Consider the following 26,087-nt stretch of genomic DNA (forward strand, 5'->3'; position numbering starts at 1 on the left):
TTTCTTTTTCTACGAACAGTAATTTCTTTCATAAAAATGCCAGATGTGTTCATTCTTTTTACCTTTCTTCCCCAAATCTGCACCCAATTAGTGGACCTTTTCATTACTCTCACTCAAACAAACCTCAAAATCGTACCACAGGTTAGTGTGAAGCTTTTTTGTGCAAATAAAATCCAACTGAAATTAATTGCTGTATAACCCATTTTATCCAACTTGTCTGGGATTGCTGCAGCATCTTTTTTTTTTCTTTGAAACAATGCCAGCTGAGCTGTTGTCAGAGTTGGAGCTAATGAATGTGCAACGAATGTTTCAGTTTATCTGACATTACTGCATCCAAAAAAAGAGCAAAGACTTCAGAACTGATTGAGTTACACACAGATTGGTAGAGCAAAAGGAAATAACAGATGCTACACTGGCAGATAACTGGCACTATCTAGCTATACGGAGCAGTGATATGAGTTAGCCCACTCACAATTATGGCCCTTCATGTTTGTTTCACAGGAGACATTTCTTGCACAAGTCAATATGTTGTGTTTCTGTTGATTACCCAGCATATTGCTACCAGGCATGTTGATAACAATCACAGTTATTGTGGTCTATATCAGGGAGATCTTTAGAAAGGTGTGCATCAAGCTTCTGCACAGCACGCTACATTTTAGCCATGATTGGTGAATGGCTGCAGTTTTTCCCACAGATTTAGGCTCTTTTAGTGGCCTTATGGGTCAGTGCATATGTTTTCAAAACATTGCATGCATATAAGCTTATTTAAATTAGTTAGCTAATACTGTTCATAAGGTTCTCCAGTGCGCAAATGTTATTGGAGGTGTGTGACATGTTGAAGCACTGCAACTCCACCGTCTTTGACTGTGGCTTGTAGTCCTTGTTCTGCTCTGCAGCCTCGATGAGCTGGATGTAGCAGCAGAACCAGCTCTGCACTTGCTGTAGGCTCTGATTAAGACTGGCCCTCGAGCAGATTTCCAGAGCAGAATGAGGGGTGTTGTTGCCAGCCCTTCCAGTTGTGGAGTTGGAGTTGGTCTAAAGTAAATGAGGTCAAGAAAACTGCTTTAATAGTGACCGAGCTAATAGTGACGTAGGTTGGAAAAAACAGGTGAAGGGCTAGACTTGTCTGATTAGCAGCCTCAAGAGTCCAGCAATAAAACCATTAGAAGTAGTGTTCCTTTCAAACAGATAACAAAAATAAAAGCTTTACCAACTATATTTGGGTGTTAATATTTCTTGCAAAGTAAAGTAAAGGTCTGCCAAATGAATGTTTTTGTGGGAAACACTGGGCTGACCAGTGAAAAAGCAGCAGCTTCTAATCACTGTCAGGATCAGTGCAATCCTACATTTGCTGTCCCTTCCAAAGAACTTGTGTTTTAATTGTCATTTGTTTGTCCATCAGCAGGACCGAATGAAATTTTTGTACAGAGCACTATAAAGTATTAGATCCAGGAAATTATTCTTTTCCCTCAGCAGCTACTGCAAAAGAATGCAGACTAACTAATAAGGACCTTGGGCCTTTGAAAAGCCTCACGATGGTCGATTTCCAGTGACATAGCAGGAAAATATTATTAACAGGGCCTTTTGCAAAACTCCGAATTCTCTAATAAGATCTTTAATAAACATTTTTCTGTGTTTGATGTACTTTCAAATGCTGAAGCATGTCGGCACGCATGCAGCGGTTATGATTTTGATCAGAGAATTGGCCCTGACGGTGATCTAGTTTTTTAAAAGTGTTTTTCATACACTTGAACTTTTTGTTTTCTTCATTCTTGAGTAAAAGTAACATAAAACCTAAAAGTAATGTTCCACTAATCATCTGTGTGTCACAGTTTTAACCTGGTGTCGTGCCATATTTATCTTAGAGAATCTCTCACAGTGATCACGGGTTATTTATCTGCTTGGTTAGTCTTGTAAACAGCCTTCTGCTCCACCATGTCTGTGCTTCCCATGTTTGTACAGTAGATGAGTGGCTCCCTGGACCTCTCCTCGGGGTTGTTTAGCTTCAGACCCCTCATAGAGAAAAGGGAACTCCCTTAAGGGAACATGAAGCACTACAGGTTGAATGAAATTCTCTCTGAACACTCCAAAGCTCTCTTCATCTCTGCTGGCTCTGGGGAAAAAAGCGGCAGAAAAATGTTTAAAACAGGATGCTTAATCCAGCAGCACCAAAAAAAAAGCACACTAGCACACTTTTTTTTCTAACCCAAGAGAGAAAACACTTTAAAAGAGGCCCAACATGATAAGCCAGCATAATGAGCCATCGCTGACTGATATTAGGAAGTTTATTCATAGAATAGCACTAGAAGATGAGTTAGTGCAGGATGTTATCTTAATGCCACAACATGATAAATGATTCAGGGAGGATAGTGTTAGAAAACTGCAGTAGTTACATTTTCCCAGCACGTAGAGCAGGAGCATAGTTTACAGAAAAGAGGATACATACAGCACATGAAACTGTGTGTTTGGGTGGTGTGCTGGTATATGAAGACCAGTATAGGTTTCAAAAGTGCTGTCTGACCTGATAGCTTGGAAGCTATCTGTTGCAATAGCTAGTGTTGCACTTGATACTGACACTAATAGCTGGATCCGGTATCTCTCCGCAATGATGCCTTTATTATGTCTTGTGATATAAATACAGGCCGTCTTTCCTTTACAAAATGTATCTTTGAATTTCTCATTTCAGTTTTATTATATTTAGAGTTCAAGGAAATCCCCAGTTAAAAAGATGATGTTTCTGAAGTCAGTGAGTAATTGTATAAAATAGCTGCGATTTCAGTGTCGAGATAAAAGATATGAGGGGGAAAGGAAGCTTCATGGTGCACTGCCTTTTAGCTTGTGTGTCTCTCTCTTTCCTCCTCTTTCTTTTTTCACCCCATTTGGTTTTAAGTTGAACAGTCGTCGGGTGAATTTGAACAAAATCACAGTGACTTCACCTTCCCATCTCCTCTGCTCCTCTCTATGTGGGTGGGGAAGAGCGCACACGGTGAAACAGAGAGCAAATGAGAGGAGCCCAATTAGAGCGAGTGTAAATAAATGACAGCAAAACAGAGCAGAAATTCAAAAAGCAGTTTATAAACGAGGTAAGTAATATGATATAAATCATTATATCATTTTGTGTATGTGTGCAAGGGGCTACTATTGTCGCCTTACACATAAAATAATGACTTTCAGTCCGCACAGTACTCGCTATCGGCTGTTACCCAAAGCCAAATTATCTGTAACAATACTGGGACTGAAAAATTCACATTGGTGCATCTCTTGTAATTACCTCAGTAAGCATGATATAATAGGCTCCAATGTTAGTATTGTCATTAAGTAATAGAGCACTACTCTCACATTGTGCCATCTAATAATAAGTTATGAGAGTAGAGGTCCATTTAAGGAGGAGGTCCAGAGGGTGTGTGGGTGTTTGTGTGTGCGTGTGTGTGTGTGTTATAGCAAGGTCTCGAGCAGGGACTAGTGGCTTAGTAATTTATAGTGGCAGGGTTGGCTACGTCCACTGGGGTCATCGCTCCCTGGCCAGCCTGATAGGTAATTCATACACCCCTACTATATGGGAGGGGATTCGGCTTCTTTTTGCCATTTATCACGCTGCATCTATTTCTTAAGACCCCCAACCCGACCCCATGGGCTGCTGATGAGGCAAACTGTTGCATTAATACAGTGAGGCTAGAAGTGCAATGTGGGGAAACCACAAAACCAGAGGATGATTGCCCTTGTTGGTCAAACTGTGTCCTCTAGGTGTTACACAACAGAGCTGCTGGTACAGACCATTTGCTAATTTGAATTTACAGGTTTCCTGATGTTCATTTGCAAACGGCTGCTTCAGACCTGCTTCTTGCTTGGGGTGATCATTACCACAAGAGGAGGATTTAGTATTCAGCTCAGCCGAGGCGCTGACATGGAAGGGTCTCTGGCTTCTGTTTCTATTAGAGTCCAGGCCCGCGGCTGCACAGCCAACACTTCGGTGAGCCCTTTCTTAACACATGGCCATTTCCCTGCTGCTGCTGCAGCTGCTGCTCCTTCTAACTCTCTAGCTTTTGGATAGAAATATGACACTGGAGAGCACCCATGGCATTCTTGTGCCCTACCCATCTGTCTTTTTTCTTCCCAGCTCCACTCACGATTTCACATCCAATTTTCCCATTGCCCAGTGACGCCCATTCCCCTAAGACCCCCAGCTACTATGAGATCACTGGACTCCTCTGTGAGTGTGTGTATGTGCTCTGTTATTGATCAGGGTTGTGTCTTTGTGGCTCTGGGCTCCTGCTGCTGTTATCACTGCAGAGTGGAGGGTGGGCAGGAGTGAGTGTGGTTCACAGCACTGAGAGCTTGAGGGCAGCGTGTGTTATCTAATGGGATTTACAGTATGCCCGGCATGTGTTCAGTTTTAGCTTTTTTCCCCCTCTCTCTCTCTTTGCTTTTGTGTTTGCGACGAGCTCAAAAATGCGCGCAATTGAACTAATTATAATTATGGTGTATTTGGACTGACAGTAGTCCAGCAGGAGAAAGGTAACAGGAAATTACAAGAGGCAATAAGAGCGTCTGCAGTGATTCATCTCTAGGATCACTGTAATCACAAAGTAGGAGGAGGGTGTCTAATGCGATAAAAACAAGACCGCTGCTGGATTTGTCTTTCAATTAAAAACTGTGAGCATAAGCAATAAAAAACAAAATTACGGATGCTAAAGTGGTTCTAAAGACGTGGATCAAATGTTGTTTTCTTTTCGAGGGAGAAACCGAGCAAATGATGTTTATTTCATGTCAACTTACCTGCGGCAGAAGATGAGCATTCATTTCACTTACAGTGAATTGAAGGTGAAAGGATTATCTGTATTTTTCCAGATATAACCTGCTTATCCCGCAGCTCCCTGTTACTGTAGGTTTTTGGGGGGTTTTCTCAGTGGGTGTGGATAAGACTTTTATGATGGATTGCACTATAGGTCCCCTCGAGTGCATGCATGTGAATAAATGGGTGCAGCGTGCGCATGTTTCTTCTTTCCCAGCCTCGTTCCTCCATCGGTCTGTTTTTTTCCCTTCTTTCTCTTGAAAGTTCTCCTTAAAACCCTTCCCTGTCCTTTTTCACTCACTTTCGGACATGTGTGCAGAATGTGTAGTTAAATTCACATATGGCTGCGCAGTCAGACACGCTGAGCAGAACTGTGCAGCACTCAAGGCACCTAACCCTCCTCTGTGGCCGCAGTGATTAATTACTTTTAACAAAGCAAACTAAGTCTTGCTTGTCTGGATCAATTTTTTTCCCCATCTTGGTGCGAACTGCTGTCACCAGTAATTGCCAAACTCCGTGTAGTATGAAAAGAGGTCCACTTTTCAACTCTCGCTGGTCCTAAGCTAACCATAGCCTCAATTTTCCACACTCGTGGGCCTACTCTCCTAGCTCCCATGGTGCTAACGATCCTCTCCCCCCGTGTTTCTTTTCCTTCTTTTAAAATTTCCTTTGTTTCTGAACTGTTTTTCCTTGTAACACCTTCTTGGGAGCTATAATGCTTTTGTATAAAGCTGTGACATTTGTTTAAGTCATATTTTTAGTAGCTACCCTGCTTTTAGGTCAGCACTTATAATAATAATGATAAAGTAATAATAAAGCACAGTGCTTCTTTCCATCTATGCATGCTAATTGGCATTGCTCCGCCAAGCTGATCAAACACCATTAATCTATTTGTAGTATATATTTGTTTCTAAATGAGAAAATTAATACATTCCCTTGCTGCAGCCAGCTGTGTGCGGTGAGCCATGTTGATTGTTGGCACCCACAGTATGACTCCGAGTTCTGAGCAAGTGCTTTTATTTGGCCTTCTTTGCAGGGGTGTGTTTGCGTGAGCATGCATGTGTGTTTTCTTGTTTCTGGAAGCGGATTAATTTGATGTTCAGAGGAGCTGCCAAAGGACTTCCAGTGAACATATACACTGTCTGTTTTTTTTTTTAGCATATACACAGTCAACAGGTTGTAATGCAACCTGTTCACTTCATCTTTGTTTTGCCGGACAGGCCGCAGAGTGTCACAGCACGCATAGCGAAAGCTATCAAAGTGAGGGAAACGCAGCAAACGTTATTAGCAGGCGGGCACAATTAATGATGCATGGTGATGGCCAAAGAACGCTGAGGGAACCTGTTTAATGAGCTAACACAAAGATTGCGCAGATGTGCTACAGGACTACTCAGCGTTATCAGAGGCTGATACCTCCTTTCAGTAGGAGTCTGCCAATTAGCCCTCTATTGGGAGTCGACTGTCAGGATTTCAGAGTAAAATTGGAAGCACTTGCTGTTATAATGTGCATTAGCTGCGATGTGCGGCTCTCTGCATCTTTTGGACTTTTTTGCTTCTCTTAGTGTGACAAATATCCTGTGAAAATTATGCTACTGTGGAGCTCAGCTACATTTAGGAGTGACAAATATCTCGTCACAAAAAAGCCGCCCTGAAACCTACTTCATTGTCTCCTCATTAATAATGAAAAAGTCCACACTGGTCCACTCATAATCCTGATTTTTTTTCTCTCTCCAGCTTTTCATATTTTCTCTGGCCCAGCAATGTGCCGGAGCATGTCATATATATGATAAGTAGAGGACCTTGTCCGCGTGGGACTCATCACACACTTAAATTGGCGCTCCGTGGAGTTCATATTGCAGTGTGGCCGAGGGGGAATTAGCCCGTCTATATATAAACCTCTGCATGTGTTGTGAATTAAAGTGCATTTATCTGATAATCGCTGGGGACTTCCCTTCGTGCATGGGTATGGTGAAGCAGTGGCGCTGTATCCACAATACCCCAGTATAGTGATGCTGCTGCTGCACTGGGAGATGGGAAGGAGAAATAGGTCATTCACAATAAACAGCTCTGATAGCCTGGATGGCAGCAGTCATGTACAGTAGACGAGGGAAGAATAACAAGGGGGCATCAGTGTGTCTCCTTGATGTGCAGACCTTTACCTCCTTTTCGAGCCCTCGTCCACTGTCGTGTATATAAAACTGTTTTGTGCTCCATTCTCATTGTCTTTTCAAACGCTTCCCTCTTCTTTGTCCAGTCTTATCAACCCCTCAGTGATTTATCTGTGATTCAGCTTGCCTTTACTCAATCATGTATGACTTCTCACTAGCAGAATCAAAAGCAGTGGGGCTCATGCCATGCTTTTCATTAGAGCTCTCCATAAAGGCTGACTGTGAGTCTTTTGAAGTATTGTAGGGCAGCTCTGGAGAAGCACACTGTCAGATGGCAGCCTGGGCTGCTGACTCTTGTTTGATGAAGCAACTTCCCACTAAGGCCAGAGCAACTTAATGAACCCAACCCAAGTGCCGACACTGGCAAGGAGCTGTGCCTAGTGTGTGACAGTGTAAGAGGGTAATGACTTGGTGGACTCTTCCTCTCTCTGGGATCTTCAGCGATAACCAAGAAAAAAAAGCACCTCGGGCTCCAAAAAACTATTTTGACTTGGCAGCTTATTTTTCGCACTCTGCAAATGCCACTTTCAAGTTTCATTTCGCACAGACTAAATATTTTCCGAATAGTTTTTTTCCCTTCATTTTTGCCACAGTACATCTCGAGTCCTGCTATAAATTCAATAAATCGGGGGAGATGGAAGCAACATGTGAGATATTAAAACAGCTTATACTGTCATGCTTTAGAGAGTTCTCGCAAGAGGCTCAGTTGGGCGCAGCTTCCAGCGAGTAATGAAGACGCTTGATTTCTCATGTTGGGAACACTTGTCCCTTCTTTTGTGTTTACTTAGAAGAGGGTATTTTTCAGCCATGCTTGAGGTTAGTGTCAGAGCCAATTAAAGGAGTACAAATTAAGATGGAGGACACGGTGCCTCAGGCCAGAAGAGCACAGAGCCGGGGCCAAGTAGCCTCTTCTATTATGACTGTGGGGTAAAGCACATCAGGGGCACAGGCGATTAGGACTCTTATTAAATTTGCATTGTAAAGAAATTATCAAACACACAAATTTGTATTGAATAATTGGGATGATCTGTTACACTTTAAAAAAAGACTGAAAAAGACTTAATAATGGCGGTAAACACTTAAAATGTCCAGTGGAGATTGCCGCTCGTTGCTCGATGGACTGTTTCACTTGAAAAATGTGAGGTCTATAAAAAGCAGGCCTTTCTAATATAGTCTTTTATGACCACCTTTAGCCTAGTCGGCACAGAGGGCACTTATGCAGCCTTGAGTTTGCTCTCTTTTTTTCAGGTTCACCATCTGGCCTTGATTGATTAAAGCTCCTTTAAGTAATTAATGCCCACTTTAATTGCTAGTCAGCCCCTGTGGCTGTTGGGATCGTGTGCAGTGCTCAGGCAGAGCCGAGCCAAGGATCTAGTTGAGAGGGGCACGGAAATCTGTTTAACACCCTGACCCTTGCAGCCTTACATCTAAACACTCTTAAGATGCTAATAGGAATGCAACTATGCTAGCTGCATCCATGTGACAAACCGGGCTATAAATCACGGCGGCAGAGTGTGACGTGGCTTTTCTAACATTGGAATTAACATGCTTGGAATGAGCTACGGGGAGAGAGTGATTTTTTTATATTTTTATCTGATGTTTTAACACTTTCCATCGGTTTGTTTCCTCTGTGAGGCCGTCAGTTATGGTGGACGTGCACGTAGCAGAGAGAAAATTGAATTTCCTCTGCCAAACAGTGCATTGTGACAGCGTGTCACTGCCCGACCCCACAGCTTGCCACTATTGTGCTGTTTCATCTGTTTGTGATAAATGAGCAATATCAGTCTTTCCCTTCTGTTTCACTCCGACTGTCACAATAGATGTACGCCATATGACACTCCACCGGTTACAAGGCCTGACCTTTTTTTATTGAAGGTTCTCTTTGTCTTTTGATAATTGTTTTTAGAAAGCGTTAAACCATCCCCCTAACCAGATAATGCAAGACTCAGTGAATACAGAATACTCAGCGTTGATTCCGCATACCTGACTATGACCTTTTCCAATCTGGAGTCCTACGCTGCCTGCCAGTTTGATGTGAGCCGGCTAATCGATTCCTTGCAGCCATGAGAGACTCCTACATTGTCTCTCACACTGAAATCCCTGCCAGGCAACCTGGAGTATACCTGAGTTTCATTGTCGCCACTCACTGAATAATGAAACATTTACCCTTTAATTGCCAGCTCTACATAGAATGATCTGTTTAATTTGCTCTCATTAAAGCCATCTAATCTAATGGGCTAATTAGGGGCTTTGGATAGTACAGCAATCACCAGAGTGTACAACGCCTTTAGGGAGGAATGCATCAATGGATCATAAATATTTTACTGTGTCTACCTACATGCAGATTGCGAGGTGTCTCAATTTGACTTGCATAGGTGCTTAACATGCACCTTTGATGTGGCTTAGCTTGTTAACAAAAATGTCACTGTACAGTTAACCGGGAGTATTCTACAAAAGCCCTCAAAGTCAGCACGTAAGGCAAAACAAAATCCTGTAAAAGCAACATTTTTTCATTGATTGGCTGGATTATTGAAGACATCTTTCATCCAGTGTGAGGGGAAAAATGAGTCTGTCACTGCTTTTTTTTCTCCTCGCAAACAGAACGCAAACGGACAGATAAACACAGATCGATCGATGCAGGTCAGGGATGTTTTGCCGTTTTAGGGTTTGGCTTTATTAGATTGGGGAGACAGTAATAGACAGGCAGCTGCGTCATGATTCCATCCCTGTGACCCCGGGGCCAAAGGTTTATGTTTGACCCAGGGCAATGGGTGTAACGCCCCCACTGGTCCTCCTGGGGATCATCGGACCTCTTCAACCATGGGGGACTGGGGGGTGTCTACCTGCGAGGAGTCACGGCAGATGGATAGAAGCTCGCAGTTTTGGCTTCAGAAATAGATTTAATTAAGCAGAGGCTCCATTGTGCTTCTTCTGTGGCTTTCAGCTTGTCAGCTTGAAGGGCAGTGGGCCCAAAGCTGCAATCATTCCATTTCACTTTTTCAACTGTTCTCCCAGCTAATTTGTCATAGCCGACAGTTATCCCTGGATATTAAATTAAGCAGCTGACATTTTGTGTACCCGCCGAGTCGACTGTGTCACCTTGAAAGCGTAGTGGCGGAGATGTGCAAGGGATGGCGCAGGCACATGTCTTAAACCCTGGTCGACACATGACATTTCTGGGCCACACTGGCAACCAGGCAACAACACCTATAGTTAAAGAGCAAAGACAGAGCGGAAAGAAAAGCAGCAATGCCTTTGTTCCTGTCACGCTATTAGTGTTAATCTAATCCCAGCGTCCTGGCCGGTGTGGAAAGCTGATTTCAAGTAATACACGTTTATTGGAGACAGATGGGCGATTTTCTTCTCGAGATATTGATGTATTTTTTCTCAGTTTGTGTTTGTGTATATGCGTGTGTGCCTGCAGTGTGTTTGCAGCCTGCTGTCCCTGTTTGATGGACTGATTTGGGTTCCATTATGTCACCAGCGGGGGTTCAGTTCAGAGTCGTAGCTTCGGCACCACTCGCCCTGTGGGTGATCAGAATCCATCTGCAGCAGGCGTATCCCAAACACAGTACAGCACTGAAGGGTGTGGCACGATCTAAACGGAGCTTATGCGGCTTCTATTGATTTCCACATTTGAGTGCATCTCTATTATTGCTGATCACCGATCAGGACAGCAAGCTACACAAGGCCTTGGGCTACCGGAGCACAGCTGTAGCCATCTGTTCGGTGACAGGCCGTCTGCATTGTGTGTGAGGAGCTAGGCTACTTGTTTAGAGAGACATCAGTGTGCGTGAGATTTTACGCCTCTGAATGTGAGGGAGAGAACTGCTTCAGCTGTTAGTTAAAAAAAACCTGAACAGATGGGCGTGTTTCCAGCTCCAGTGCCCTTGGTGCAAATTACCTATGCTATTTGATTCCATTCTGAAAATGACAGATTTGGGATCAGGCCTGTTGTCTGGGTGCATTTTGTCTTAGAACTACTACATGCATCTCACACTGCAATTTGAGAAAAGAAACTGTACGTGGACACACGTGCAGATACACAAATACTGCAAAATGGTTACAGCTTTATATTTAATGAAATTATAAGACAAAAACAGAGTTTGTGCAATTCTAATTAGCTTGGAAGTCAGCATTTCTTGTGGCCACCTTTATTCTTCAACACAGATTTCTTGTCATTTCTTGAAGTAGTCTTCAGGAATAGTTCTCCAGGCTTCTTGAAGGACATTCACAAGCACTTTGATGTTTGCTGCCTTTTGTTCTGTTCTCTGTCAGGATGATCCCACACTGCTTTAATAATGTTGAGGTCCGAGTGCTACAGACTGGTTTTCTATCCAGGTATGCTTTTACAACATCATCAGTGTGTTTGGGATCGCTGTCATGCTGAAAAATGAAACGGTTGCCAGTCACACACTTTGCTTAAGTGCCAAATGCATCTCTCAGGTCCTTTGTGAGGTTTTTGCTGAATTTTCCCCCCTATTTCTTAAGGACACGACTTTCAGATGCTATTCATCTGCTGTGGATTGTTTTTTGGACTACCACTTTCTCTTTTGTCCTTCACTTCACGTCCAGTTTTCTCAATTTTTTAAGGACATACAGCACAGCATCCAAAGATGTGCAAGGTTTTCAGCCAATAACTCTTTGGGAATCACCTTGTTGGTGCAAAAACACTATTTTATGCCTGCCAAATTGTATTATCTTTGTCATTTTTCATAGATTTGACTAAAAAAATGGGAATAAATTGTGTCTTTTGACTAGCTGCTAGTAAAAAATGTCTGTTGGTGTGCACACAACAGTGGTTCCTCCTTTGAGTTAGGTGCTTTTTTTTAAACTTGAATGATTCATAGGTCAGTGTTGAGTGGCTTAAGAAACAAACAAAACAAAAAAAAACATTCCTCCAAAAATGGTCAGATACAAAGTCTGGACTGAAAATAAGCGAAAAAGCAGCCAAATGTCCAAAACTTTGAAAGACCTTCAAAAATCTTGGAGAACTATTACTCACGAGCTCTTCAGAAAATTATACAAAGTCTGGTTATTTGGTTTTCAAACGGCGCTATAAGAAATTCTGTACAAGTGCTTATATCAGGAACAGCGCTGACTGCATACACACAGAGTGAAACTTCGTTTACCAAATCATATTACTGTTGTAACTGTAGGTTACAAATGATCTTCTTATGGCTTCTTATGGCCTCTGACAGTGGACTCATCTCTGTGCTTGTCCTGCTAGACCTCAGTGCAGCATTCGATACTGTTGACCATAATATCCTATTAGAGCGATTAGAACATGCTGTAGGTATTACAGGTACTGTGCTGCAGTGGTTTGAATCATATCTATCTAATAGACTCCAATTTGTACATGTAAATGGAGAGTCCTCTTCACACACTGAGGTTAATTATGGAGTTCCACAGGGTTCAGTGCTAGGACCAATTCTGTTTACATTATACATGCTTCCCCTCGGCAGCATCATTAAAAGACATAGCATAAATTTTCACTGCTATGCAGATGACACGCAGCTCTATCTATCCATGAAGCCAGGTAACACACACCAAGTTGTTAAACTGCAGGAATGTCTTGAAGACATAAAGACCTGGATGGCTGCTAACTTTCTGCTTCTTAATTCAGATAAAACTGAGGTTATTGTACTCGGCCCTGAAAATCTTAGAAATATGGTATCTAACCAGATTCTTACTCTGGATGGCATTACCTTGGCCTCCAGTAATGCTGTGAGGAACCTTGGAGTCATTTTTGACCAGGATATGTCCTTCAACGCACATATTAGACAATTATGTAAGAATGCTTTCTTCCATTTGTGCAACATCTCTAAAATTAGAAATATCCTGTCACAGAGTGACGCTGAAAAACTAGTTCATGCATTTATTACTTCCAGGCTGGACTAATGTAATTCATTATTATCAGGATGTCCAAAAAACTCACTGAAAAGCCTTCAGCTAATCCAAAATGCTGCAGCAAGAGTCCTGACAGGGACTAGAAAGAGAGAGCATATTTCTCCTGTTTTGGCTTCCCTTCATTGGCTTCCTGTTAAATCCAGAATTGAATTCAAAATCCTGCTCCTCACATACAAGGTCTTAAATAATCAGGCCCCATCTTATCTTAATGACCTTGTAGTACCATATCACCCTATTAGAGCACTTCGCTCTCGCTCTGCAGGCCTACTTGTTGTTCCTAGAGTATTTAAAAGTAGAATGGGAGGCAGAGCCTTCAGTTTTCAGGCCCCTCTTCTGTGGGACCAGCTTCCAGTTTGGATTCAGGAGACAGACACTATCTCTACTTTTAAGATTAGGCTTAAAACTTTCCTTTTTGCTAAAGCATATAGTTAGGGCTGGACCAGGTGACCCTGAATCCTCCCTTAGTTATGCTGCAATAGACGTAGGCTGCCCTACGTCTAGCCTACGTCTCCCATGATGCATTGAGTTTTTCCTTTCCAGTCACCTATGTGTTAATAGACCTCTCTGCATTGAATCATATCTGTTATTAACCTCTGTCTCTCTTCCACAACATGTCTTTTATCTTGTCTTCCTTCTCTCACCCCAACCGGTCGCAGCAGATGGCCGCCCCTCCCTGAGCCTGGTTCTGCTGGAGGTTTCTTCCTGTTAAAAGGGAGTTTTTCCTTCCCACTGTCGCCAAAGTGCTTGCTCATAGGGGGGTCATATGATTGTTGGGTTTTTCTCTGTATCCATGAAGCGCCTTGAGGCAACTTTTGTTGTGATTTGGCGCTATATAAATATAATTGAATTGAATTGAATTGAATTGTTGCTCGGTGTTCTGATCCATTTGGTAGTCGTATATATGTTTTCACTAGATTTTTTTCTTTAACCCCGAGATCTTGAGGAAAGCTCGACAAGTGGAAACACAGACATGTTCCCAGGGACTGAGGACACCTCTGGGGTTAGAGTGTACAGCCTAAGAAGGGGACAAGGACATATGCTGAGACATTAATCTCCTAATAGAAAAAGAGCCTCCAACAGCTGGTGTTGCGCCGAATTCACAGTCTTAATCTTGTCAACTTTCTGTTCACTTGCTCTGACTGTGAGCCTTATTGTGAACAACAGAGCTGTCACTTGAAGAATATTGTCCATGTTTCATTGTAAGTGGCTTGTTAGAGCGAAAGAGCGTATTCAGCGGTGTGCGTGAGCTTATTTGTGTATATGCACAGGGAATGTTGGTTCCCCACAGTGTCTAGCACAGTGTATTGCGGTGATTTTTTGCATCATTTCCCTCTTCCTCCTAAGCATAAAAGCATGAATATTTAAAACTACATCAAACAAGGATTCATGAAATATTAAAATATTCGAGAAAGAAGAAAATCTTTTACCCTGTCTCTTATTCATATGTGTTTTGTAGGCTCTCTCTTTTGCTCTCACACACACACTCACACGTAATCACGCATTTGCACACATGCACATAAGCCCTCTCAGAATTCACCCACGGGTACGAACGACAAACCTTCCCCTCTCTATCCACTCTTCTGTGGTATCAGCACATTGCTGCATTAAGTACAAGACCCGAACATGCAAGAAGGTTCAATAATTCACCCCGGATTGAATTTCTGGCAAAACACATTATTCGAAGTCTTGGTTTGTCGATGTCATGTTGTAAAAAGATGCCAAACAGATGTGTCACGTTTCAGGAGGGCATGTGCTGCATGGGAACTTGGCAGGAGTGACTCTCTTTCTTTCCTGTTTAGGGAGCTGTTTCTTGGCTGAAAGATGAGACGCTGACACTCAGTTGTGCATACAATGTTGTACATTGACAGGTCACAGCAAATCTGCGATGCTGCCTCCTTCTTTGTAATGCTCCCTGTACCGTACCTCTGTTTATTTCTCTTGTCTGGCTAAGAGCTACAGAGGCTGTGCTAATCACTGTAGCAACAGCTCTGAGCAGATGCTGCTGTGTTTTTAGAAAAGATCCTTTTAAGCGTGGATTCAAATAAAAATGTGTAGGGGTAAACATCTTGTTTTTACTTCACCCAAAATGCTTCAATCCGTGCTAACAGCATCGCTAACCTGACGACATTATCTCTGCAGCACTATTTGATTTTGCTGCGTGCTATTCAGTCTTTTACTTGTACGTCAGTTTCGGTTTATCTTGAGCTCTCATCAGTATCACGATCACCATTGTCCCTAATTAGTATTCAGCCACTGCAATGTAAATTCAGTGGAGCCCTCTGTTTTAACAGCGGTACTTGGTTGAATTGACTTGTTGGATTATGCCGAGGCTGAGGTTATGTGACATTTATGTCTTTGTGCAGCCATATGGTGTATTTTGAAGCCCATGGGAGACTAATGGAAGAAGAAATCTTATAAGGCTGTATGGCACATCGATTCTGTCACTTTTGCAGTGATGCATTCAGTGTTGTGCTTCTGTTTTCCAGTATTTCAATGTATTTTCTAGCCGGTCTAGTCTTTCAACCTTATGTAGGACGAGAGAAGCTACAATGAAGTGATTAAAGAAGAGGACGTTTTTTTTTTTGGTTTGACTCAAACCTTCCTTTTAAATACATCTTTTTCCCTTCATCTTCTTTCCCCGGTCGTCTCGGTCAGGGTACGGCGCTTAAGAGAATGAAAGGGAGAGCAGTCATATTGTAGGCTAAATCTAATCAAAGGGAGAAGTGCTTTTAAATGTCTTTTGTTCCCTTGGGCAAAACGTTTGTGGGGTCTCTCAATTCTAGCCAGTGCATCCTGCCCAAACTCCACTGCTGCTAGATGCAATTAATATTGAGCGGATTCCCTGAACCGTGCTCCACTCATATAATAACAGTGTTAGAACAAAGGTTAATGCTTTGAATTTAATCTCTGTCGTCGTCATTTTCATTGGAGATGTGATGCAAGTGAGGGGCGGCGGAAATGTTGAAGTGGGGGGCAGCAGGTCTGGAGAGAGATTGGTAGTCAGTGGGGGGTCTCGGACGGAAGCGAAATTAATTACTGGTCTCTGTAAATTCGATGTCATGTCTCATTTTCCCTAATCCTCTCTGCTTTTCTCACTTGCTAGTCGTGCTAACAGAGAAACTTGGGAAGGCTAATGAAAAGGCCTCTTAGATGCTAATGGCAAATTAGCCCTTGTGTCACTTTTGGAAGCTATGAGTGGAGTTGCTGCCTACCGCGCGAGAAGTTAGCCAGATGGTAGCCTGGACCGCTGCTGCTACCCCTCACACACGAGCCAGCGCACAAAAAACACACCAGCGTAAGGGAGACTTTGGGACTCTTATCTCTTATTGCTTTGTAGCTGTAAATGTGCGACACGAGCCCATATATGACTATTCTGGGAGACACTTTGCTTTCTCCTGAAGGGGATTTATCGGTTTGGATTGTGAATAATGAGCGCAACGTAGTTTCATCTCTCTTTGCTGGTGTTGTAAGACTGGACCAGAGTCAGGTTTAACAACTCAGTAGGAGGATTTCTGTCTGATCGGGCCTTAGACACAAACATACTGAGTTACTTGCCTGGATGAAAGATCTCTCTGCAGCTAGTGATTCCAAACAGACATGCGGGGGGGGGGGAAGCACACTTATTGTTGGGGCTTTGGATCGCAGAGACAGCGTCTGTTTTAGGTTTCAGTGTGCACAATGTTCCAAAAAAAAAAAAAAAGAATTAGTCTCTAACAGAAAGATACAATATGTTACAAGTTGCATGCAGTATCTGCCTCATGGTACTGATTTATTATGCTTCCAACAATGTGACTTTCCCAGCTCTGTGAATAAATGACTGGATGACAAATCTGTTTGAGTTCTGTCTCTTTGAAGGCTCTTCCATGTGTCCAAAACATTACGCAAATACATATCTGAAGTTTAAAAAAAAAAAGTATAGCAAAAACAGACTGGGCAGTTGGGTTACTCTTTTACAAGTGTGTACTGTCAAAGAGAATAAGTAATCTGAAGTATTTATGGGTGTTATTTTCTAAACTACAGGCAGACTTGAGTAAGTAGTTCTGTCTCATTCCCCTCTCTCTTTCCCATCACTTTTTTTTTCTAACAGCCAGAGAAATCCCAGCGCTCGACTTGTGCAGTTTACTCCCACAGCAAGGAGACAGAGAGCAAAAAAAAAAATTGAATAGAAAAACAATCGTTGCTCCTGAGAAGGCAGCCAGCCAGAGTGTAACATGTGCATTTATGTAAAACTTATAATCCAATTAACAAGTACAAAAAAAGCCAGTGATCACTCTATTATGGGAATACAAAGGAGAGAGGTGCCATGTTCAGAAAACTGCTCATGTGGAAAAAATGCTAATGGCGTGAAATGAGTGTGTCTGGTAATGTGTTTGAATAAAGCCCCATGCTGTGGCAGAAGACTTGAGCACTGATAGCTCTTTTACCTCCTTCTCTCTGCAGGCATACTTCCGACAGGGTGTTGCCCTTCAGTACCTTGGACGCCATGCCGACGCGCTGGCCGCCTTCGCCTCGGGGCTGGCCCAAGACCCCAAGAGCCTACAGCTACTGGTGGGCATGGTAGAAGCCGCCATGAAGTCGCCCTTACGAGGTGAGAAATGTGGCAGGTGAACACGTGCACTCTGTGCGCGCGTGTCAGCAGGTCTTCGTGTGTGTGTGTCACTCTTTTTCTGCTTCACCTTATTCACGTTTCTGTCCTACAGCAGCCTAAAAGCCTGTCTCGGAGATAATCCTCGCTCAGTCAATAAATGCGTTGAGGTGACTTTACCTGTCAGTTTTGTACCCGTTTTGTGGGCAGGCCATCTCTCTATCTGCCCATCTTCCTGTCTTTGTGAGCGACTGGTGGTGTCAAGCACTTACCTTCGGATTCTAAGGAATGACGCCTGCAGCTTCAGCATATCTTACTGTCAGTCAGGCTGACACACATTGATAGCCTGTTATCTTAATGAGCATCCAGCACTAATGCCATTGTCTGTGTCTGCCCCTGTGTAAGCCTTTTTCTTCTTAAAGCTGAGTGGATTTATAAGTAGCGTATTCAGGCCAAGATTGTCACTAAAATGTGGTCTTTTTTTGTTGCGCACTGTTATCTGTTGTATCAAACAACTGCAGCGACCTGATTGTCCATGAGTAATCCGTATGGGCCAGCCTAATGAGCCTCAAACAAACCTGGCACCAGTTTTACTTTAGATGACCACTGCGGAGAATTTAATATGCTTCAGATCTAGATGGCACAGATTGCCAGCGTAGACTGTGAGTCATCCTGCAGTCTCGCTTTGTCATCACCTCCTTGCCAAACTCCTCTGATGCCGTGCCTCTGAATAAATGTGGCCTTGTTTTTATAATCCAAAAATTACTGCACTGTGCAGTGGATCAGTAGCTCAGAAGGCCTTTGTTCAGTGAGGAATCAGCATTTCCGTGATTGAATACCGTGCTCCTCTGAATATTCTTGTGCAAATGCGACAAAAAATATTGCAAAGAGAGAAAAGAATGGAAAGCCCATCTTAACGACAGTGAGCATATAAGCCTGCCATTGGAACCAAAACAAAAAAAGGCTTTGGGTGTGAGCCCAGACCTCAGCATTATGGACCAGAATGGGTCCTCTTAGTAGGGGTAGACCAACATTTAGCCCAAGCCACTTAATCTCTTAATTGTTTACCCTATTTCCCAGAGTGCCAGGCAACCACCAGAGGACCTAATCCAAGGTGTGTTGAGGAGAGGTAGTTAGGTCAAAGGATTAAGAGCAATGATCCTCTCAGAGGGACTCCTGGCACAAGGGGACGATAATCAATGTTACGCCAGCAAACAGGGAGGATAATCAGTGTTACTCAGCCAAAGTCCCCTGATAAGTGAAAGAAAGGTAGGCGAGCATTGCTTTCTCTCCTTCAAGCAGAAAGTGCCATGTTTCTGTCTGCCACGTTTAATAGCCGTGCAGTAATTCAGGATCCAGAGTTCGTTACCTCTGCTGCCATTTTAATTGGAACTAATTAACGCCAAATTATATTTATCAAAACCACTTTAAACACTTTAAAGAAGCATTTATCAAAGTACTTATCAAAATATTGCTTGTTAGTTGTGTAAAAGCCTAATTATATAATCATTGTAATAGGTTTCTTGCTGGCTTGCCTTTGGTGGTAACAACGTTGTTATAACTATGAAAAGTCTTTAGGTTGGCTCAAATTTATCGTAGTACAAATGTCTTTGGTGAAAACTGGATACATTTTTTTCCTCATCAGCATATAAACCATGCAGCTGATGACAAGAAACAGTTGATTATATCTAGCTGTGACTGCAGCGCTCACTTAGCTCGGTCATTTATCTTACCGCTGTCGTCTCAACAAACTTATTTTCAGACTGCTCAGATCACTGTTAGGTTTATGGTTTGCCACTGGGTGAAGAGATCCAGCCGATAACATTTATTCAAAATAAACAAATCCCTGAATGAGACAAGAAGAAGGGACCAAAGAGAACTGAATAAAGGCGTTTGTCTTTTGATAAACGATACTGTTTTATGTACAGTTCAACCCAACAAAGGCTTGCTGCACACGTGCAGTTTAGAATCTCCTGTCGTTTTTTCCTATAACATCAACATTGTCCACCTATATCACTGCAGGGCTCGCAAAATTTCAAAATCCCTGGTAGCCCTTCGGGCAGGCACTCTTCAGTTTTTGGTAGCCCAAAATAAATTTAAGTAGCCCGAATAAAAAAAGAGGACAATTTTATACATTTAAGTATAATATTGTAAAGGAAACAAAACATCAATCTAAAAATATTTAAAACACAAATTACAACAACAAATTACAATCATCAACTCAAATACTTGGTTCTAATTGAACAGAAATTTCTATGAACTTGCAAGAACTGTGTAGAACATGAATCAGTGTTCAGTAAGAAGCAAGTGGAACCAAGATCTAGGACATTTGCTTTTTGAAGTTTGCAAAGACTGCTAAATCTTGCCAATGGTAGTTCACTCTTTGCAACATAGTACGCTGTTCTAAACAGCTTTTTCAGGACTTCTTGTTATGCTTGGTCTGTTTTTAGTATGTTTTTTGCAATTGGTGTTTGTTCTGGGAAAGATACTGCAGACTGAGCAATGATGCATTTCTTACATTTCTCATGGGTTCTGATGGGGTCTTTCTTAAAATGACTGGTCCCAGTAACAAAGGCGCTTGTCGACTCAGAAATCAAGGGAAACTCACAACACACCCGGCAGAACATTATGTTATTTAGCTCATCATATTCCAGCCACATAAATTCTTTTGTCCATGAAACCAAAAAAGCTGCACTTTCCTTTTGCCTCATAGTCTGATTTGTCATAACTTCTCCGATTTGTGGTAGGCTTTTCTTTGGCTGCCCCTTCTTCACCCTGACCTGTCTTGTTTGGCTCTGCAGAACTAAAATACCTGCGTAACTCCATCTGCTTTTACACATACTTACATAACGATCAGCAATTCTCTGCGCAATCAACATCTATCATGTTTAAGCTTGCTGCAGGAGATTTCACTTGTCATGTTTGATAGTAAGCTAACGATTGATAAGACGATGCCAGAGGAATTGGTGCGCAATTAATCTGTGACTCACCAATCAGTGCTGCCGCTCTCTACACACAGTTCGCGCGATCGCAAAGTGAAAGTGAAAGCAAAAAACAAGCGCAAACTCAAACGCGATTTCAATGTGTCACATATTGACAGTGGCTCATCGATGACATAATTACCCAGCTACATTTGCGAAAGAATGCAAAAGCATTGACATATCTTTCCTTCCTATGATAGCCCGACGGGCAGAGCTGAGATGGATTTTGGTAGCCCGACTGGAAAAATCGCTAGCCCCGGGACGTCGGGCTAGCAATTTTGCGAGCCCTGCACTGAGTGGCATGAGCAGTGACAACACAGCCTCTTATGTTTTCGCTAATGTCATCAGAATCAGAATACTTTATTAAACTGAGGGGAAATAGTGTGTTATTATTGTGTTTCGGTCCCGTGGAGAATATTCCTGCTGTTCTTCCTGTTCTCATTCTGTGTCTTGTTTGTTTTCTTCGAGGGCCAGAGAGAATCTTAAGGATCCATTAGTTCTTAATTGTTAATCATTGGGTTATTTTACACACATGCTAACTAAAAAAGGTTTTTCACTTGAAGCTCAGTCCAGTTGAACCATGAAGGACATGGTGTGGCAGCTATTGACCCAGGCTGCTATTAAAAGATTTTCATTTAACTAGAGTTTCTGGGCACTGTGTGTCTTAAGGCAACTAAGCAGAATACCTGCTAATGCAAAGTACACTTGATTTTATACCATGGGCATCATCTTAAAAATAATAATAGATAGAAAAAGTTGTAAATATTTTTGGTTCAAGTACAGCTAGCAGTTTAAGTATTAGTTAAATGAATGACCTAACTATTGAATGAGGAAGATAAAAGCATGTTAAGACAGCTGTCGTTTGACTGAGGTGTCAGACAGTAATGCTATCTTTTTCTCATGAAAGTTTCCAAAACAACTTTTTAAAAATTCATTTAAACCAAAAAATCGCTCAGAGCCACATTTAATTATGAAGCAGTCCCAAAGAGCCAGCAGCAAAATAAAAGGGACTGATTGGAGTGAAATCTCCACAGATGAAGACACAGATAGTGGATGTGATATATGAACGCTTAAAAAAATAATGTGATTGCATCGTTCAGTAGTGCGAGGACTCAAAAGGAAAGTGAATACCCTGCTCTGGCTGCATAGTTAATATGGGAAACTAATGAAAAATACGGACAGGCTGCTTAGAAAATCACTGAAATTTGGTCTTACAGAGTGACCAAAAATAGTCTTTATAATGAACAAAGTAATACGGACCATACAAAAGGCTAGAGCAAATTTGCTTAGATAACTTAAGGTTGTTTGAGAAATGGAAGTTAAAAGAAATCTGACAAAATGAACAGAATAAATTGCAAATTTGTACCTAAGAACTAATATTTTTTAATATTTTCTGGAAAAAAACAACCTTCATAAGTACAAAAATCACATTGTTTGACACGACTAACATTACTAAAGTATTAACAGAAGAAGACCACAACATGAAGTGGGCAGTATGATTAATTCAGTATCATTAATTCCAAGAAGCATCTTTAATTCTTATATAGGCACTGACGCGTGGTCATGTGGTGCATTTTAACGTCTTCCTACAAGGGGAGGAGCTTAACATTATAAAGTAGTTTGAATATCTTGGTCTTACTTTGGTCTCTAATCTTTAAAAGTCGCCCTTTTTTATGTATACATTTCTTATATTTTTTATAATGACATTCCTCTTAAAGAAACAGGAAATAAGTGAAAGGTATGTGGGTGAAATTGATCTCGGAGCATAAAGAAATGAAGAGATGTTAAACAAAATAGTATCCAAAAGTAGTGACTTATGGGTAAAGTAGTGTGCCAGTAGTGATGGTCTGTTGAAAAAAAACTATGAAGCAATAAATTAGAAATGGTAAGCTGAAAGCTGTCCAAATACAGTTTTGAAATTACTCTTCTGAACATGAAAGGTATTAAAAGGGAATGCTATTCTTTCAGTTTATCTGACAAGGCTGTGTGGGTACTAAGAGGGAAAAGGTTGGAAACCACTGCAGCCTAGCAAGCTGACCTCCCTGGAGAGAGCAAGGAAGGAGGATTTTTATGTATTTATAATAATTTTTTTTGTTGCTGAGAGGATTAGTTAGTTTTATTCTGCATTTTCTTTTTCTCAACAGATTCAGTGAATGATCAAGTCAGACAATGAACTGTTCCTACCAGAAGTTGTTAATATAGTTTATTTTTTAGGGGTAAAAACTGCATTGTTGACCGATAAACCACAGCGAGTTAACACATTGCTGTGTTAATTTCAAAGAAAGTAAAGCAGCCAAAATATTTGATTCCAAACCGAATACACTGCTGGAAAAAAAGAAACACAACTCTTCACAGGGGGCGTTTTTGCCTAACGAACAAAGCGCTGGGTGGCATTGACAGTGCAGGTAAAATATTTTACTTTTAGTCTTTTAATGAGATTTCTTCCACGACTTGTATTTAACTCGTCATAATCACAAATGAAATCCAGCTGGCAGCAAACATTTACATTAATTTCAAAGGGAGAGGATGGTAAAGATAATCTTATCGAGTGATATTGTATCGCAGAGGCAATTTCCATGAAATCGAGGGATTAAAAATTAAAAAGAGTATTTTATAGCTTCACCAGTCCCGCTGATGACACGTGTGCCTAATGCAGGAGGGAGAGTGCATGCCTTATATCTTTATTCACATGAAATGGAAGGCAGACTATGGTGCATTAGTGATACTGTATGCAGTCATGCTCTGCACATATCCAGTCACTAAAGGAACGTATGGCTCTGGCTGCAAAAGCAATATTAAAAGGCAAAAGGCGAGAAAGAGGTACAACGTTATGATGTTCTGTTAGATGTTTTCTGCGACACGAGGGCTGTTATTCTTGCTTCATATACAGTATTGTGGAAAAAATATTCACCCTCTTCCTGACTTCTTATTTTATTGCATATGCATATGTCACATGTACATGTTTCAGATCATCAAACAAATTTTAATATCGGGTAAAGATCACCTGGGTAAATAAAAAATACAGTTCTTAAATTATGGTTTCATTCTTTTCATTTTTTGGAAAGCTGAGTTTAATTCGACTTGTCACACCAGACCTGCCAGACCTGTTCGATTAAGAAATCTGTTTAATAGAATCTGTCTGACAAAGTGAAGTAGACTAAATGATCTCAAAATGACATACATCATGCCCAGATCTAAAGAAACAGTCTGGATAAGATTAGACAAGCTATTTCTAAGGCTTTGAGACAGTGAGACGAGGAGCAGCGGTGAACCTTCTCGTGAGTGGCGAGCCCACTAAAATAGCATTTCATAAAAAGAGCATCACACCAACAAACATGGTGGTGGTAGTGTGATGGTCTGGGGCTGCTTTGCTGCTTCAGGACCTGGACGACTTGCTCTAACAGTGAATTCTGCTCTCTCCCAGAAAATCCTGAAGGAAAATGTCATCGATTTGTGCCCTGAAACTCCAGCAGACCTTGGTTCTGTGACAGGACAATGATCCAAAACACACCAGCAAGTCCACCTCTGAATGGCTCAAAATGAACAAAATGCAGGTTTTGGAGTGGTCTATTCAAAATCCACACTTAAAGAATCACCAGTTATTGCAAACACTTGACCTCCGTTCTTGCTGCCAGGGGTGGCACAACCCGTTATTAGATAGGCGTTTTACCTAACCAATGAAATAATCATCTAAAAACTGCATTTTTAAAAAAAAATTACAATTGTTAAAACTAATGTCATCATCTGAAACAATTACTTGTGACAAATATGCAAAAAAATCAGAAATCAGAACGGGGTCTTTCTCAGCCCTTTTTTCACAGCACTCTATTGGCCCACGACTCTATTCTCTTAAGCGTTTGTTTGTAAGCCCGTGTATGTGTGTGAAACAATCCAGTCAGATGTTGTCATAACTACCTGTTTAACGAATGAATGCAGCAACCATGACACCTTTTTAAAAAAGCATTCTCTCAGTGTTTGATTTATGAGTCAGCTCTTGATGTCACTCCGACAGCAATTACAAGCTATGAATGGATATTATATGCACGCACTGTCTCCATAAGCACGACACTCTGCCAAGTCCTGGAACAGAAGCGACGCTCTTGAAAGAGCATCATCAGTTATGCTTTTGAGTGCTTGTGTGAGGATGCATCTCATATTGTGCGTGTGTGTGTGTCTAGGTGAATTAGCATCTGTGGATGTTTCTCAGACTGAGTTACGACGAATTGTAGACTACACATCTGGTCACGCGTACCCGTTTGTACAGGCACGGACTTCTGTGAAGCGCTTTGCCCTGATTAGTAGCAATTCTCCTCGGGACATTTGCAAATACAGGGCCGTGTGAATTTACTCTGATGAATTCAAATGCGTACTTAACAGAAGAACGCTAATGCATCAGTAGACGGCAGAAAAAATAGATAACTGGGTAAGCCTCCCTTACTCACCCTTCATGTGGTTTGATGCTCATATCTGCCGGAGGACTTGGCAAGTCTGGAGGGGCCTTTGAATCCCGAATCCCACGTGGCCCACCATTGATTTATGTCATTGTGTGTATTTTCAGCCTCTTCGGAGGTCACCTTTCTGCATCTCCTTTGCTCTGCATTTCTCCACCGATGCTGTTGCTGTGCTTCAGCTGCAGTCGTTTCCCCATCACTTTTAAAACTGTCTCAAAACCTACTCATCGTGCGCCATTCCCTTAAATTCCCTCAAATATCCGTACTAGCTGAAGGAAAAGGCACAAATTTGGTTTTGCTCTGTGGTTTGTAAAGACAGTTGCCCCCAGTGGTCTAAACTGTTGCTATTTCTACACAGAACTGTTGGAAATTGCCTCTGATCACTCCAGTCAGAGTGGAAGAACAGAAAAATGGCTCGTATATTGAGTTATTGTTAAATTGTCAGTGAAAGCAGTCAGTCAGGCTGCAGGCTATGCTTACTGAGGCAGACAAAACACAACTGTTACTGGAGGAAAAGTAGAATCTAAATTCAGACAACAGTCACCTTTGTCGGAGACGTTAAACACGTAACAGTTATTGCAGTCAGTGTCAGATATCGGTGCCCATCAGAGTGTCAGAACAAGTTTCTCCATTGGAATAATCTGCAGTCTGTTTCTAATCTTGGCTTGCTTGTGTCTCTCCTGCACAGAGTCTCTCGAGCCCACCTATCAGCAGCTGCAAAAGATGAAGCTGGACAAAAGTCCATTTGTGGTGGTTTCTGTGATCGGCCAGGAGCTGCTGACAGCATGCCACCACACGGCCTCTGTTGTGGTGCTAGAAGCCGCACTGAAGATCGGCACATGCAGCCTCAAGCTACGCGGCTCCGTCTTCTCTGCCCTCAGCAGCGCTCACTGGTCCCTGGGCAACACAGAGAAGAGCACGAGCTACATGCAGCAGGACTTGGAAGTGGCCAAAACCTTAGGTAAGACCCCTGACTCAGGGTGACTGGATGCAGATAATATAGGTTAATATAGATTGCTTAGACACAAAAGTTCCCAGAGTGTGGCATTTCATTATTGTGCCCTATTGTTTAAAATGAAACAATCTTGAACTATAAATAATAGAGAGAAAATGCTCAGATCCTCATAAGCCCTTTGTCATTTTTTCTTGTTAAATTATGTAAACAGCTAATAAATGAGTGAAATCTTTGTGATCAGTCAT

General features: G+C 41.9%; 1 protein-coding gene across 3 annotated transcripts in view; it reads left to right on the forward strand.

Annotated features, from left to right (window-relative positions):
- LOC113033618 (tetratricopeptide repeat protein 28) overlaps positions 1–26,087 on the forward strand; it is a 188,038-nt gene that overhangs the window by 97,695 nt on the left and 64,256 nt on the right. For all 3 annotated transcript variants that reach the window (XM_026187594.2, XM_026187595.2, XM_026187596.2), the window contains 2 exons: positions 17,311–17,458; positions 25,576–25,848. In XM_026187594.2, coding sequence (XP_026043379.1) covers positions 17,311–17,458; positions 25,576–25,848 — 421 coding nt within the window. The remainder of the gene's footprint in view (positions 1–17,310; positions 17,459–25,575; positions 25,849–26,087) is intronic.

Source organism: Astatotilapia calliptera, chromosome 12, assembly GCF_964374335.1.
Source record: "Astatotilapia calliptera chromosome 12, fAstCal68.1, whole genome shotgun sequence".
Classification (NCBI taxonomy): Eukaryota; Metazoa; Chordata; class Actinopteri; order Cichliformes; family Cichlidae; genus Astatotilapia; species Astatotilapia calliptera.